This window comes from Daphnia magna, linkage group LG8 (assembly GCF_020631705.1).
Source record: "Daphnia magna isolate NIES linkage group LG8, ASM2063170v1.1, whole genome shotgun sequence".
Classification (NCBI taxonomy): domain Eukaryota; kingdom Metazoa; phylum Arthropoda; class Branchiopoda; order Diplostraca; family Daphniidae; genus Daphnia; species Daphnia magna.
Genome location: NC_059189.1, coordinates 9,974,778 through 9,988,751, shown reverse-complemented (window position 1 = coordinate 9,988,751; position 13,974 = coordinate 9,974,778). Strand labels below are relative to the sequence as shown.

The following is a 13,974-nucleotide window of genomic DNA, read 5'->3' as shown; positions in this document are numbered from 1 at the left end:
TGCGGTTGCACGTGAATGAGACACCATTTCCGTTCTGGATTTCTCATTCACCTACAACTAATGTGCGCCCTCTTTTTCTTCTTTTTTTCTATTCTGTTTCGTGTTGTTTGCTGAATTTCGTTTTGAATTCAGGATGCCGGATTGTACAGGATCACGGTGGAGAACGAACTAGGCCGGATCCAGGCCAACGCCCGACTGGACATCCTTAGCCGATCGAGCGGCAGTCGTTCCAGCGGATTCATCCGCTCCGGATCAGCCGCGTCGGCCGGTAGAGGCGCTTACTATTCGCCGCTGAGCGGATCGAGCGCGTCCCGATTGGCTGGCAGGGCTCTGGGCATGTCGAGCGCCAGTTACCTGCGCGGATCATCCACTCCGCGCTCTGGCGGCGGACGGTAAATCTTAAACCACAAACTAAGAGAAAATTTTTATTTTTTTTTATTTTATTATTTGTCCTTTCCATCTTTGCCAATTATTTGGGAAAAAAAATAAAGTTTCCCGATAAATATTAGACATCCAATGGGTCGAATGAGGTGGGGGGGGGGCTATTTTTGAATTTTTATTTGATTTTTTAAATGTTTGTGGTCGCATTTCTCGGTTACAATTAAAAAAGAAAACGGGGCGTTGAAAATTGTCAATTTTATTTTGGGAACTAGCTGCAAAATGATGAACTATAAACATTTGAAAAGGATCGCAGAGAGTTCAGATTTAAAAAAAGGAAAGGAAAATGATTAAATTGCGCAACGTACAAGGAAGAGATTTTTTGTTATCTGCGGGTATTATTTCTTTTATTTCGTCTGTAATTTCACAAAAGAAATGAAAAAGTTAAAGCGTTCGCTACGGGCGAGGTCACTTCAACTTTGCGCAATTAAACATTTTTTTTTTCTTTAATATTTTATTCTTATTTTTATCACTTTTGTCGATGATTACACACAAATCGTCCGTAATCCTCTTGCTTCCATTTTTATTTCCTCCCATCATTTCCCGCCGTTTTTTATTCCCCCCCTCCCTTCTTTCTTTCCTTTTCTTTTCTTTTCTTTCATCACGGATATTCTAATATCACCAACAATCGTCCGAATATGTCCCACAGGGTTTTTATTTTTTATTATGTTCTTTTATTCGTGTCGTCATCGGGTCGCGCCAATGAAACAAGTGACATACGCATAACTCCTTTTTCTTTTTTTCTTTTTGGTTTTGATCCTTCCCGACCCCCTTTTTTTTTTTTGTACGTGTGTGTGTGTGTGTCTCTGTATTTGTCTCTGTGTCCAAACTGGTGCAGATATCACGCCACGTCGGACATGGACGGATCGAGTGGCGATTGTGTGGCTGCAAAGAGCAAGGCGTCCAATCATCAGCCCGTTTCGTTCGTTCAACAATTGCCCAGTCGGATGCGAGTGAACGAAGGCGATGCCGTCGAATTGCAAGTCGTCATTACAGGTGAGATTTCCTTTTAATTTGTTTTTGTTTTTTTTAAAGAAGAAAAAAGAAACAAAAAAAAATTGAATCTCGTGTGTGACACACGACACGTGTTTGTGTGTAAAAGACGTGAAGACGAAATGAATGTGCCATTGTGACAGGTACGCCGCCATTGAAGGTCGTCTGGGTGCAGAACGACGCCATTCTAGCCGACTGTCCGGAATTCCGCCACTTGGATTACGGCGACGGTCGTTATGCTCTTCGTTTGAGCGACGCCTTCACTCACGACAGCGGCGTTTACTTTTGCGAAGCTTACAATCGCCACGGCGAGGCCGAGTCTTGGTGTCGGCTCATCGTCAGCGATCCCACAGACAAACTGTTCACGTGAGTTTTCCTACAAGTGCAACTCGTGTTTTTCTAGAGTCTGAACGCCCTTATAGACAACAACAACAACAGTAAAAAAGAGAGAATTTCCCCTCCATCTCTCAGTACTGAGTAACGGTACTGGAACATGTGATGGAGAATTTCATCTTTTTTTTTATTATTCAAATGAATTTGCATCTTGTCCTCCTCCCTTTTTTGTCGGGTTTTATTCATTTTTCTAAACTCTTCTTTTGTTACGCATTTTATCGCCTCAATTAGCGAGACGTCGGCAGAGGCGTCGACGACCTTGGCCTACTCGAGCGCCAACACGGCCTCCGTTCGAACGCAAAACGATGAAGAAGAAGAAGAAGATAATAATCAAATGGTGAACGCCATCGACGACCGAGTGGCCGACTATCGTGACGACGAGGACGTTTTCAGATGCAGCAAAGAAGATTTGACGTACGAGTCGGACAACAAGTTGAACGACGAACTGGACAATCCGTTCCAAGTGGCGGCGCAAATCGTCAAGGGGCCGGTCAGCGTCTCGACGCTCGTCGGCTCCACCGTTTTATTGGAGGCGCTGATTATCGGACGGCCAGAGCCCACCGTTCGCTGGCTCAAAGGGGTAATCAATTGACTTGACACACCCTCATGTTAATGTGTCATCATCAACTTGGCTTCTTTCTGTTTGTTCTTTTTTTTTTAATTTATGCGTGCGCTGGTGCTTAGAAATGCGCCGGCTTTTGTTCTATTTGAGGTTTGCTCGCTTTTCTCACGCTCGTCGTCGACATGCGATTGCCTTGCCTGTGTTTGTTTAATTATGCGCCAGCACTTAGAGTCCCCAAAGAAAGTCGACCTGCTTATTTTGCATTCGTCACGGCCAATGGCTAATGAGCGAAAATTGTTTATTTGTTTTTATGGATTTCATTGATTTCAATCAGGGCAAAGAACTTGCGGAGAGCGAGCGCGTCGAAATGAGGCAAGCCGATGGAATGGCGTCGCTCAGTTTGCACCGCATCACGGCCGATGACAGTGGCAAGTACATCGTCATGGCTGAGAACACATTCGGCATGGACTGTCACTACGCTTCGTTGGCAGTTGAAGGTAAAAGCGGCTCATGAAATGGCACATTTGCATATCAAACGGGGCGCGGAGTTTTTCTAAATAATCCGCCCATTCACATCCGCACGTCGGATTTTAAAACAAACCAAACCAAACCCCAAAAACAGTTGCCCTTTGTTGTATTGTTTGATTTGTTTGCATATTCAAAAACAAAAAACAGGACCGCCAGATCCTGGTGGCAAGCCGACAATCTGCGAAGTGAAAGCCGACAGTTTGACGCTGACGTGGTACGGCTCCGTCTACGATGGCGGCTCAGTCATCACCGGCTACCTGGTTGAAATCTGCGAAACGGGCCAGTCATGGACGGTCCTCACCTCAGAGTAATTAAAAATTAAACAATCATTTTTCTTTTCTTTTTCTTTTTCTTTTCTGAAAACAAAAAGAAAAAGAAGATTTATTGCCTTTCGAAATCGTCTTCCATAAAAGAATATTGAAAATGAGTTTTTTTTTCTTTTGAATTAAGAAGAAGAAGAAAAAAATCAACTAAAACCGATCAGTTTGTAAGAAAGAAGAAGAAGAAAAACAAAACACATTGGCCATAATTCGTTTAAAGTAAAGTTCAGAAATTTTGATGACTGTCGGTAGAGGACTTATTTGCATAGTTTGTAACAACGATGTTTTTTTGTTCTGCCAACTACTAGGAAAAATCCAATTTCTTATGTTTCCTTTTCGTGTTTGTTTTTTTAATGATTATTCGCCTACAACAACGAACAACAAACAACAAACAACATCAGGTGCAACTCGACCTCGTACGTGATTCACGGACTGGCGCCTCTGCGCACCTACCAGTTTCGCGTGAGAGCCAAAAACATTCACGGCTGCAGCGAGCCGAGCAGCCCGTCTGACCCGCTCTTCTTGCAGCCGCCGTCGGTCGTTGAGAAACGAGACAAGGCCGTCGTCAACATCGAGCGCGAAGAGAAAGACCATCAGACAATGGTCGGCCAAGCAGACGACGACCAAGTCGATTACGACCGAGACGATGACGACGAGTCTCACGCTCCCCAATTCGAACACTGTCACGTCACGGTGCAACCGGGTGAGCCCCACTTTCAGGTACAGCCGTTGGTTTTCGCGGGGAAATGAAAATGAAAAAATGAACTCATCAATTTTGAATCGTTTCAATTAGGAAAAGTACTCGGTTCACGAAGAGTTGGGCAAAGGCCGTTTTGGCGTCGTTTACCGACTGGTCGATCGGGCCAGCGGCGCTCTCAGGGCAGCCAAATACGTGAGGTGCATTAAGGCGGCCGACCGCGAGAAAGTCTACCAAGAGGTGGCCGTCATGAACAAATTGCAACATCCCAAATTGCTGCAACTGGCGGCTGCCTACGACTGTCCCAAAGAGATCGTCCTCGTCACCGAATAGTACGTTGTTGTCCTCCTCTTCTTTCAATTCGTTCGTTCATTTTGAAATGTTTTTTTGTTTGGTTTCATTTTGCGTTTGAAACGAACAGCATTTCCGGCGGCGAATTGTTTGAACGCGTCGTGGCCGATGATTTCACCCTGACCGAAAGGGATTGCATCCTGTTCATGAGGCAAATATGCGAGGGAGTTGGTTACATGCATTCGAAGAGCATCGTCCACCTGGACCTCAAGGTATTTCCGTTTTTATTTTTTAAATTTCGTTCAATCGCATTTCATTTGATTCAATTCATCGTTATTCCACATGATCTCTGACTGTCGAACAAAGCCGGAAAACATCCTTTGTCAAAGTCCCAATTCACATCGAATCAAACTGATCGATTTCGGACTGGCCCGTCAATTGGATCCCGATCAGCCGGTGCGTGTCCTCTTCGGCACGCCCGAATTCATCGCCCCGGAAATAGTCAGTTACGAACCGATCGGATGCGCCACGGACATGTGGTCGTTGGGAGTCGTCTGCTACGTCCTGTACGTTTTTCACCTCAACTTCAATCATTTTTTTTGCAATTATTTATTCTTTTCCAACACCTTTTGTTTTCAATTCCTCTTTTTTTTTTTATTTTTAAATTGAATCCAATCAAAGGTTATCGGGACTGTCTCCGTTCATGGGCGATAATGACGCCGATACTTTTGCCAACATCACGTCCAGCGATTACGACTTTGACGACGACGCCTTCGCCGCCATTTCGTGCGACGCCAAGGATTTCATTTCGTCGTTGCTCGTCAAACGGCCAGAGTACCGACCGACTGATTTTTTATTTTAATGGTTGAATGAAAGATGCAAATGAGTTATCCTTATTTTTTTTAATTTGCTTATTAGACTACGGCTGTCGGCCGAGGCTTGCCTTCAACACCAGTGGCTGGCCCAGGCGAAACACGCCATGAATTCCATCAAACTGCCCACTGACCGGCTCAAGAAATTCATCATCCGTCGCAAGTGGCAGGTAAATCAAACTCGCATCTCTCCTCGTTTGAATTTGAACGCATTTTTTTAATTCCATCTGTGCGTTGTTGTCTTCATTTGCATGTTTGCTCGCAACACATCAATGAATTCATTTATTTTTATTTTATTTTTTTGTGTGATGCATGTCCATCTTTTCACCCCCTCCCCTCCTCGTTTTCGTTTGTGTGTGCGTGTGTGTGGAATGAATGGATAGAAAACTGGAACTGCCATCCGAGCTTTGGGTCGTATGGCCAGCTTGTCGTCCGCTTCGCGACGCAATTCGTCGTCATCGTCGACTGGCCGGCGTACGTCTCGAATGGACTCGCTGTGCGAGGAAGAACAAGGCTCGGTATTTAGCAGCGGTTCCAGTTCTAGATTTGCCACCAGTTCGCTGACGGCGCCCACCAACGGCGCCGACCCCGTAACCCGCATCCGTAGCCCCAGTTTACCTGTCGTCACTCACCCTTGTCAATCGCCTGGCTCCAGTCCCGGCATCGCTCGCAGCCGCAGTCCCAGTCTTCCCGCAACCGGCCCGGCCATTGAACTGCCGGACAGAAGCCCCCGGCTACGATTAGCGTCAATAACTCGCCACGTCGAGTCTATTACGCCGATCGGAGCGATAGTGGCATCAGCGATTGTTCCAATCACTCGTCCACCCTTCTGTCCGGCTCGCACATGCCCACCCTCATTCAGGAGGAGGAGGATGACGAGCATTGTGGCAGCGAGAGCGCATTAACCAACGGCTGTTCTTCTTCCGATCGATTCACAGGAGGAACCTTCCTGGCGCAGAAGAGTGCCGGCCATAGCGGCCAACACGCTCTTCAGGGTAAGGGCGTAGTCAGCAGTCGCCATTCGGTCGATTCGGCTATTGATGCAGAATAAAAGCAAAGTGCGACAAATCGTTAATGAATTGATCAATACGAAAGGAAGAAATGGCCGAGTGAAAGCCAAATTTTCGCCATAAAGACAAACAACAACAAAAAAAGGTGAAAACTACAACAACAACAAATTAACACGAAAACAAAAGAAAAGAAAAACAAAACAAAACACAAATAATAATAATAAAATTAATAATAAAAATAATAAAATGCATCGTCTCGGTGGAATTGCTTCGTTTCTTGCTGTAGATTTGACCGTATGTAGAAGCAGCAGCAGCCATATGTACAATGTGTCATAGGTGTGTTATTCTCTCCTATGTTTTGATTAGCTTCGTCAGATTACCTTTTCACTCCCACATGGTTTCGTTTATCTTGTCTTGTTTCTGCTAGATATTTCAATTGGCCCCTCTTTCCTGTGCCACCATGCACCGCTTTCAAAAATTTACATCTGAATTATTATTATTTATTATTATTTTTGTTTCTTTCTCACGCGAGTTATTGATTCTCTACCCATCTATACGTCTCTGTCTCTCTCTCTCTCTTTATACCTGTCTATATACTGTGATTGATCCGTGAGTTGTCTTACTGCATAAGGAAGGCCATACTCGTTCGTTTTCAATCGAATGCACACAAAACACTTGCACGTCAACAATCTCTCTCTCTTTTTTTTTTTTTTTTCTCTCAATTCTCCCATTTTCCCCTCCGGTAAAATAAGAAAAACAAAAAAAAGAAATCTTTAATACATTATACTCTTTAAATTAAGAATGCTCTGTTATGGATATGATTGAAAAAACATTTGTATGATGGAAAAGCACGTCTATTATAATACAAATATGATTATCGTGTTCTCTGTATAATGGCGTATATCATCAACAATGGTGTAATTGACTCACGAGGATATTACGGGCCTTGATATGGCGGGTTGACAAACATTCGAGCCAAAAAGAATACCCTTTCTCTTTTGAATCACCATTGCTACTGTATAACTTACTCCAGTCATATACAACTCACCGTAGCTTTTATTACCGTGTTCCATTTGTTTTGTTTTTTTGTTATTTTCACAATTCATCCTTTCCTCCCCTCCCCCCTCCATTACTTTAGATTGGCCTTCGTAAGACTTTGTCTAATGGTCTTATGTCACTTACTTCAAATCAGGTAGCAGAGAAATTCTCTCAAGTGTTCCAGATTGTCGACACACAAAAAAGTTGGGTAACGATCCCCGGAATTACACAAGGACAACCCTTTCTTGGTTAGCTTTTGAAATGTTCCGAAATCACGAAAAAAAAAAAAAAAAGGAAGAAAAATGGGCTCTTGTACGATAACAATGGGAGCCATTAGAAAATCCGAGTTAAGCTGTGCGTCGGTCTCGCCAGAGGCGCTGCATCAAGTTAATTTCGAGATAAAGAAAGAAAAGAAACCTGTGGGAAAATATACAGGTTCTTTTATCGCAGGTAGATTATATTCATAATGTGCTTACGTGTCAATCACGTGCATCATTGACTGTTGCTTCTAATCTACTGCAGGCCGTTTGTTCGAAAAAGGCAAAAGTTTGTGTATTTTGTGCTATTAGCTAAATGGCTATTTGACTGATGTTTAAAATTAAATTGCATAAAGATAGTTGTAAAAATTTGTCCTTCAGTGGAGCAAAGTATAGTCATTTGCCCCAAAATTGTTATTTGATTTATTATCACATAAAATGTATTTCAAGGCAAATTTGGCAACGTTGTTGAATCACACACTCGTTTTATGTTGATCTTCGTTTTCTTAATCCTCTTTTTCAAGTGGCCGTGGTGAAAGCAGGAAGATTTACCTTTAATTAGAATTATTATTTTGAGTCCAGTGACTTTACTCAAAGCAATTAACTGCAAGGAATTGTTTCTCGCTTTTTCACCGAATTCTATATTTAATTTATTGAATTAAAGGTGAGCAACAAGGTCATTTCTATTCCATGCTCTTGCAGACGACAAATTTAGTTTGTGTGTCCCTAGTAAATGTTTAAATAAAATCTTGTTGTCCTACAGCTAATATTTGGCAGTGCTAATTAGACTTTTGACACGATAATAAACCGTTCAATCATTTGGCTTGGGCGTGTGGAAAAAAAAAGGGAAAAGCAAACAGAATAACAAAACCAAAACAAAGATGGATGCTCACATAGAAATGGCGGGATCCGACTTTATACCAACAATTGAAAATCCAGCTGGCATGTACTTGCATCTCACCTTTCGTGACATTTGTTATACAGCTGGCAAAGGTAATAGTAATACCCCCTCATCCGCCATTAAAGTTTTACGTAACATCCGCAATGACAGTGGTGAGTTTTACCGTTATTTTCTCTCGTACCACACGCTGCCTGCAGGCATCGAGACGCACAGCATTTTGGGCAACCTCGGCCTTAATTTTATTCATTCAGTTTAGTTGTAGCATAGAAACAAGTGAAGAAAGTGTGTTGTTTATCAATTAACCGTTACCGGGAATTTACCTGTTAGGGGAAAATGCCAAAAGAATGTTGCACGGGATGAGCGGCACGTTCAAGTCTGGCCATTTGACCGCCATTTTAGGGCCGTCTGGAGCGGGTAAATCTTCACTTTACCTGGCCTAAAGTAAGTTATTTCATTACATTATTGAAAGAGAAAAGTAAATGCGTCAACAGAATTTTTAAAAATGTTAAACGTCAGGACTAGCGGAGTAGAAGGCCAAATCCAGGTGAATGGCGTTGATCGAAAGCTCAAAACATTCCGTAAACATTCTGCCTTCATCACTCAAGAAGATCATCTCCTGTCAAATCTTGCCGTCGACGAATACATGATGGCGGCCGCTACTATCGAACTGGACTATCAAGTAATTAGTGAAAACAAAAAATCAAAGGTAACACTTCCTAGATTTTTCTTTACTAACAGCTATAAGGAACAAATGTGTATTCATCAATGCATTTACCAGGTGGAATTGGTGATGAAAACATTGGGCTTAACGCAAATCGGTTCGTTATCGGTTGGCGAATGCAAGCGGCTTTCCATCGGATTGAAATTGTTGACAACAACCCAGATATCCTCAGTCTCGATGAACCCACCAGGTACGAACTCAGTAACCCCAATAAGTAAAGTAAAAAAAGAATCTCTGTCACTTGAAAACTTGAACTCCACTTTGATCGAACTCGCTCCCCATTGACAGATAACACCGATAGTTTTTTTATCTTGTTATCAAACGGTGTAGAGAGCGAAAGAAAATGTCGATTATTAGATAGTGTGTTGATTAAAATATTTATTATTTGCAATTTGATTGGCATAATTAGTAAATGAGTAGAAGATAGATTACAAAACATGCTGAACGGTTAAAACATTTTATACATTGCTTACAATCAAGAGTGGACAGCTCGTCGAGTTTACAGTGTGTCGCTTTATTGCGGGACATCGCCAGGAGCGGTCGCATGGTAAACCATAAAACAAGAAAGAAAGAGAGGCGGATAAACCGTGTAAGCATTGGCTTATTTGTTTTCCCTTAAAAGGTGGTGGCTACCATTCACCAGCCAAGTTCTCGGTTGCTAGATTACTTTGATCACTTATACATCGTGGCTGGTGGCATGTGTATCTATCAAGGACCCATCGCTTCGCTAGTGCCTTATCTGCAGACAGCTAATTTACAGTGTCCCAGTTACCACCGAAATCCGGCTGATTTCGGTGAACAAACCCTATCATTTGTTTTCCCCCTTTTAACTCTGTGAAAATGTCCTTATTTGGGAATTAGAATGGACTGTTGAAATGGAGGAAATGTAACTCGTACCAATACTGACGAAGTAATGGATGTGGCTTGCGGAGAATATGGCGACCTACTACCCGTTTTGGTGTACACCGTCGAAAATGGTCGTCTCGTTTTCCAGGAAATTTCCGGATCGACGTTGGCCATGCCATCACCTGCACTCAGTAACAATAAAAGTTGACTTAATGTATACATTCACATTTTTAATAAATTTTAGAAAGCCGGACAGATGACGCTACCGACACTGTGACGGGCAATATCTCAAAGGAAAAGGAGATAAAGACTTACCCTGCATCTTTCCATACTCAAGTGGCTGTCCTTATCGAACGCACTTGGAGAAGTATGTGCAGAGACAAGGTACTGAATAAGCCCCCATCCATTCATATGCTCACAGTATCCTATAACGAACCATTCAACGTTTTAACGAAACAGATGCTGACTCAAGTTCGCTTCGTCACGCACTTTGTTCTTGGCCTACTCGTAGGCACAATGTACTGGCTGGAAGGAGATGACGCTGCTTCTGTCCTCTATAATACATCGATGCCTTTCTTCAACTTGCTCGTCATTTTGTTTGCATCTACAATGCCAACGCTTGTGACATGTAAGTAGTTGCCTTTTAAATATTGGCTAATGAAAAACAGAAAAAATACTTTGATCTTTAATCTTTCTCGGTTTCGAAACAGTTCCAATGGAGAGGATTGTTATTCTCTGAGAACATTTGTATCACTGGTACACCGACCAACGTTAGCCGACATCCCTTTCCAATTTATTTTCTGGTCTTTACGTATCGATTGTTTACTTGATGTCGAACCAACCGCTGAGCATTGAACGTTACACCATGCTCATGTGCATTTCGATCTGCTTGTCGCTCTGCGGACAAGGAATCGGCCTATTGCTCGGGGCAATTTTCGACACTCAAGTGGCCGTCTTCCTCTCGACGATCGATTGCATTCCATTCGTGCTCTTTGCTGGCTTTCTGTTCAACTTGAATTCCATCCCTTCGTACATTTTCGAGGATGACGTACTTGAGTTTTATGCGCTACGGATTCGAAGGGTCGATGTTGTCCATTTACGGTTACGACCGACCGCTTTTCACTTATTCGACAAGTTACTGTCCCGATCGCTATCCATACAAGTTTTTGGAACAATTCAACATGGCCGAGAGCTCCTATTACTGGTCACTGCTTGACATGTTGGTCTTTTTCCTCGCAGTACGCGCGACTGCTTATTTTGCCTTGAGCTTCAAGCTCGAGAGTATGCGCTGAACACTCATTTTATCTCCATTGTGTCAATTCTATTTTGTTACGATCATAGTATTTTTATTTAAATACTGTTGCCTCACCCAACATTTCCGACAGCATTCGTAAGTATGAAATCCGTAAGTAATTAAATATTATATACTCATAGTTAAATAAAATTGTACCTAAGTATAAATCAACTCAATGTATTTTTGAATAGAAATAAATCTGCCAAATGGGTACGACGATAGCAGTGTTTTGTCTAGTAGGTTTTTACCTAACGATCATGCCTTCGTCGTTTAGGGTTTCCATGACGGAATGGCGGGAAAAGAGTCACTCGTGGCAGTTAAGAGAAAAGATTATTTTAATATCTTCTTGATTGGACAACAGAAAAAGGCAAATATTCAACCTATTAAATATAAAATTGTTGATTGTTCTAACTTGGAATGTGATTTTTGCGTTCAATAATTCAACAGGGGACAAACAATAACGCAAGAATCAACAGACGTGCCTCAACTTGAAACGTAAAGCTAAATAGCCAGCCGTTCGGACTAAAATGTAGTTGATCACACTAGACCGACAATGGACCAAGAGTAGGAACTTTGTGTTAAATCGAACTGTTCCAGGAATTTCTGAGGGAATCGAAAATGGCAGTAAGAATCTGAACGGGCTAGCGGAGCGCGGTCGTAAGCGTAAATGGACAACATGGAGCCTTCGAAACCGTAGCGCGCGAAACTGAAATAAGTTAACCAACGCAGAGGGGAAGGTATTGAATCAAAGGTAACGAAAAATCCAGGCACTAGAAATATGGGAACGGTACTAGTGACAGCTAGAAAAGAGGCCGTTTGGATATCGAATGCAGCGCCGAAAAACAGACCGAGTCCTTGTCCCACTAGCGACAACCAGATCATAATAACTAGCAGTAAGCCTAACAGTAGTAAATGATTATATAAACATTTTATTAATAAAAAAAAAAATTATAATTTAGGTTATTGATTGCAGAGTCAGAGACCAATGTTTGGAATCTGATATTCTAGCCCTCGAAACCCCGGCTGCCCTTCTGCTTCAACAAGGGTATAAAGCAATTAAAATTTCAGGAGGTAAACATTGAAATTGAAACCAAAAACAAATCAGACATTTTTAGTTGGCTTTTTTGCTTAATGTTATTGTTACACTTAACTTTTGAAAACATGGAATGCATATGTTCAGGGTCAAGTTAATGAAATGGTTGAGTAAAAAATGAATTTTACATTACTGTTGATTGTTGAACAGGTCCCAACTCAGTTTACGAAGCGGATGCCCCACTATACGACCCAGACAGTGTTGCCACCGTGCAACTTTTCCCATTTTTTGCAAGGTTTTCGTGGTTTTTCGTCTTTTTTGCAAGGTTTTCTTAATTTTTTTTATAAAATCAAAGAAATGCATAAATTGCAGAGTCATAGCCACCTGGTTCCTCCAATAGGGCTATTATCCCCCTCAGAAAAGGGGTATCCTCTTGCGGGAAATGCTATTTTTAAAAATGGTGTTTTGGGTCGGGACATGGTGACGCGAGTGCCCTCTGGCTACAAACGAGTTTCTGCGTGGAGTGAAACAACACACACGCAAGAGGCACTCTCTCAGGGGTTGAAAATCACTCTTACGCCCCAACCCAAGACCCTCGTTTTTTTGTATAGTCTCATCTGTCAATCCCCTGAATAATATAGATGGTGAAAAGAGTTTTAAAAAAATTTTAAGCCAACACTACCATTGAATGATTATAACAATTATCAAATTAGTTTTACTATTTAGAAAAACTGGTCTTGTTTACGGAACGCTCAGCGTCAACATCTTAATGAGATTTAACTGCTATGCCTAAATACCTGATAACCTAGTAGACTAATTATGTTTAAGTTTTTAATGGAAATAAACAACCAAGCTGAATTTAAAAAAAATATATTGAAAATTTAAAAAAATTGGCGCAAAAATACGAAAAAATTAGATTTTGCAGGCTTTTTTGTCTACTAAAAATCTGTTTGGATGCGGATGACTTCCTAATGCTTAAATTTCCGTTCTTATGTCAAGGAAAAGAATACCCTCTTCCGATTTACCTTTGCGGATCGATATAACCTCGAGATAAGAATAATGCTTCACAGTTTTCTTTTAAAAATTGAAGATAAGTACATTTTTATTTCAAAGTACAAAGTTATTAAATTACGTGAGCAGTGAAGTTGAGGAAGTGAACATTATTCCGATTGATGCACCGGACGGCGAAGAAACTCGAACCAAATAGCGACCACTTTTCTAATACCTCTGCAAACAAGACAATAAATTACACTTCAATTAGTTTTAATCGTGGGCTTACAGGCAGAAAAAACCGACAGACCTAGAACTTCAGCTTTGTCCTGAGATGGTTCAAAACGTTCAACTTGATTGGAAATCTTCAGTCCTATTTTTCCAGTCCTATTTCCTATTTCACCACCAATCGCACCTAAAGATATGAAAACATTGTCTGACAGCAAATAAAAACTGAAAGAAGTATCACGCAAATATTTTGTACTGTACATTCAAATGTGCTATGGTGTTCCGTACCTGAACACATTTCGAATCCCTAACAACTAGGCCACATCTGATGAACCATGAATTTTTACTGCAGACGATCCACTGTAACAGTGTAGCCATCTATTGATAATATATCTAGTTTTACTTGATTAATTAAGCCCGACATTTTAAGACCGACTTACTGTATAAAAATTCGGCTTAGAATTTTGACTTGGAATTCAATAAAACTTAACCTATTGCAACCAAAATGAGAAGCTTATTCCGAATAAAATATTAGTTTCCCAATCAATAATCGATTTTTGGA

The 13,974-nt window shown here is 41.5% G+C and overlaps 1 protein-coding gene, 2 long non-coding RNA genes and 1 pseudogene across 5 annotated transcripts in view; all 4 read left to right on the top strand.

The window, feature by feature from the left end:
* LOC116929139 (muscle M-line assembly protein unc-89) overlaps positions 1-6,986 on the top strand; it is a 45,803-nt gene extending 38,817 nt beyond the window's left edge. For 2 of the 3 annotated variants that reach the window (XM_045178144.1, XM_045178142.1), the window contains 13 exons: positions 133-392; positions 1,277-1,434; positions 1,575-1,797; positions 2,056-2,404; positions 2,721-2,883; positions 3,062-3,221; positions 3,636-3,954; positions 4,028-4,263; positions 4,353-4,494; positions 4,589-4,788; positions 4,904-5,056; positions 5,141-5,264; positions 5,478-6,986. In XM_045178144.1, coding sequence (XP_045034079.1) covers positions 133-392; positions 1,277-1,434; positions 1,575-1,797; positions 2,056-2,404; positions 2,721-2,883; positions 3,062-3,221; positions 3,636-3,954; positions 4,028-4,263; positions 4,353-4,494; positions 4,589-4,788; positions 4,904-5,056; positions 5,141-5,264; positions 5,478-5,999 — 3,009 coding nt within the window. In that variant the 3' untranslated portion in view covers positions 6,000-6,986. The remainder of the gene's footprint in view (positions 1-132; positions 393-1,276; positions 1,435-1,574; positions 1,798-2,055; positions 2,405-2,720; positions 2,884-3,061; positions 3,222-3,635; positions 3,955-4,027; positions 4,264-4,352; positions 4,495-4,588; positions 4,789-4,903; positions 5,057-5,140; positions 5,265-5,477) is intronic. The other variant, XM_045178143.1, reaches the window with a different exon arrangement.
* Positions 6,987-7,920: 934 nt separating this feature from the next.
* LOC123475490 lies at positions 7,921-8,234 on the top strand. Its single transcript, XR_006650611.1, has 2 exons — positions 7,921-8,063; positions 8,163-8,234. It is a non-coding gene; the product is annotated as an uncharacterized LOC123475490 (long non-coding RNA).
* A 44-nt stretch (positions 8,235-8,278) lies between these two features.
* Positions 8,279-11,360, top strand: LOC123475476 (annotated as a pseudogene).
* A 250-nt stretch (positions 11,361-11,610) lies between these two features.
* On the top strand, positions 11,611-13,649 carry LOC116929134. Its single transcript, XR_004397627.2, has 2 exons — positions 11,611-12,054; positions 12,121-13,649. It is a non-coding gene; the product is annotated as an uncharacterized LOC116929134 (long non-coding RNA).
* Positions 13,650-13,974: the final 325 nt, after the last annotated feature.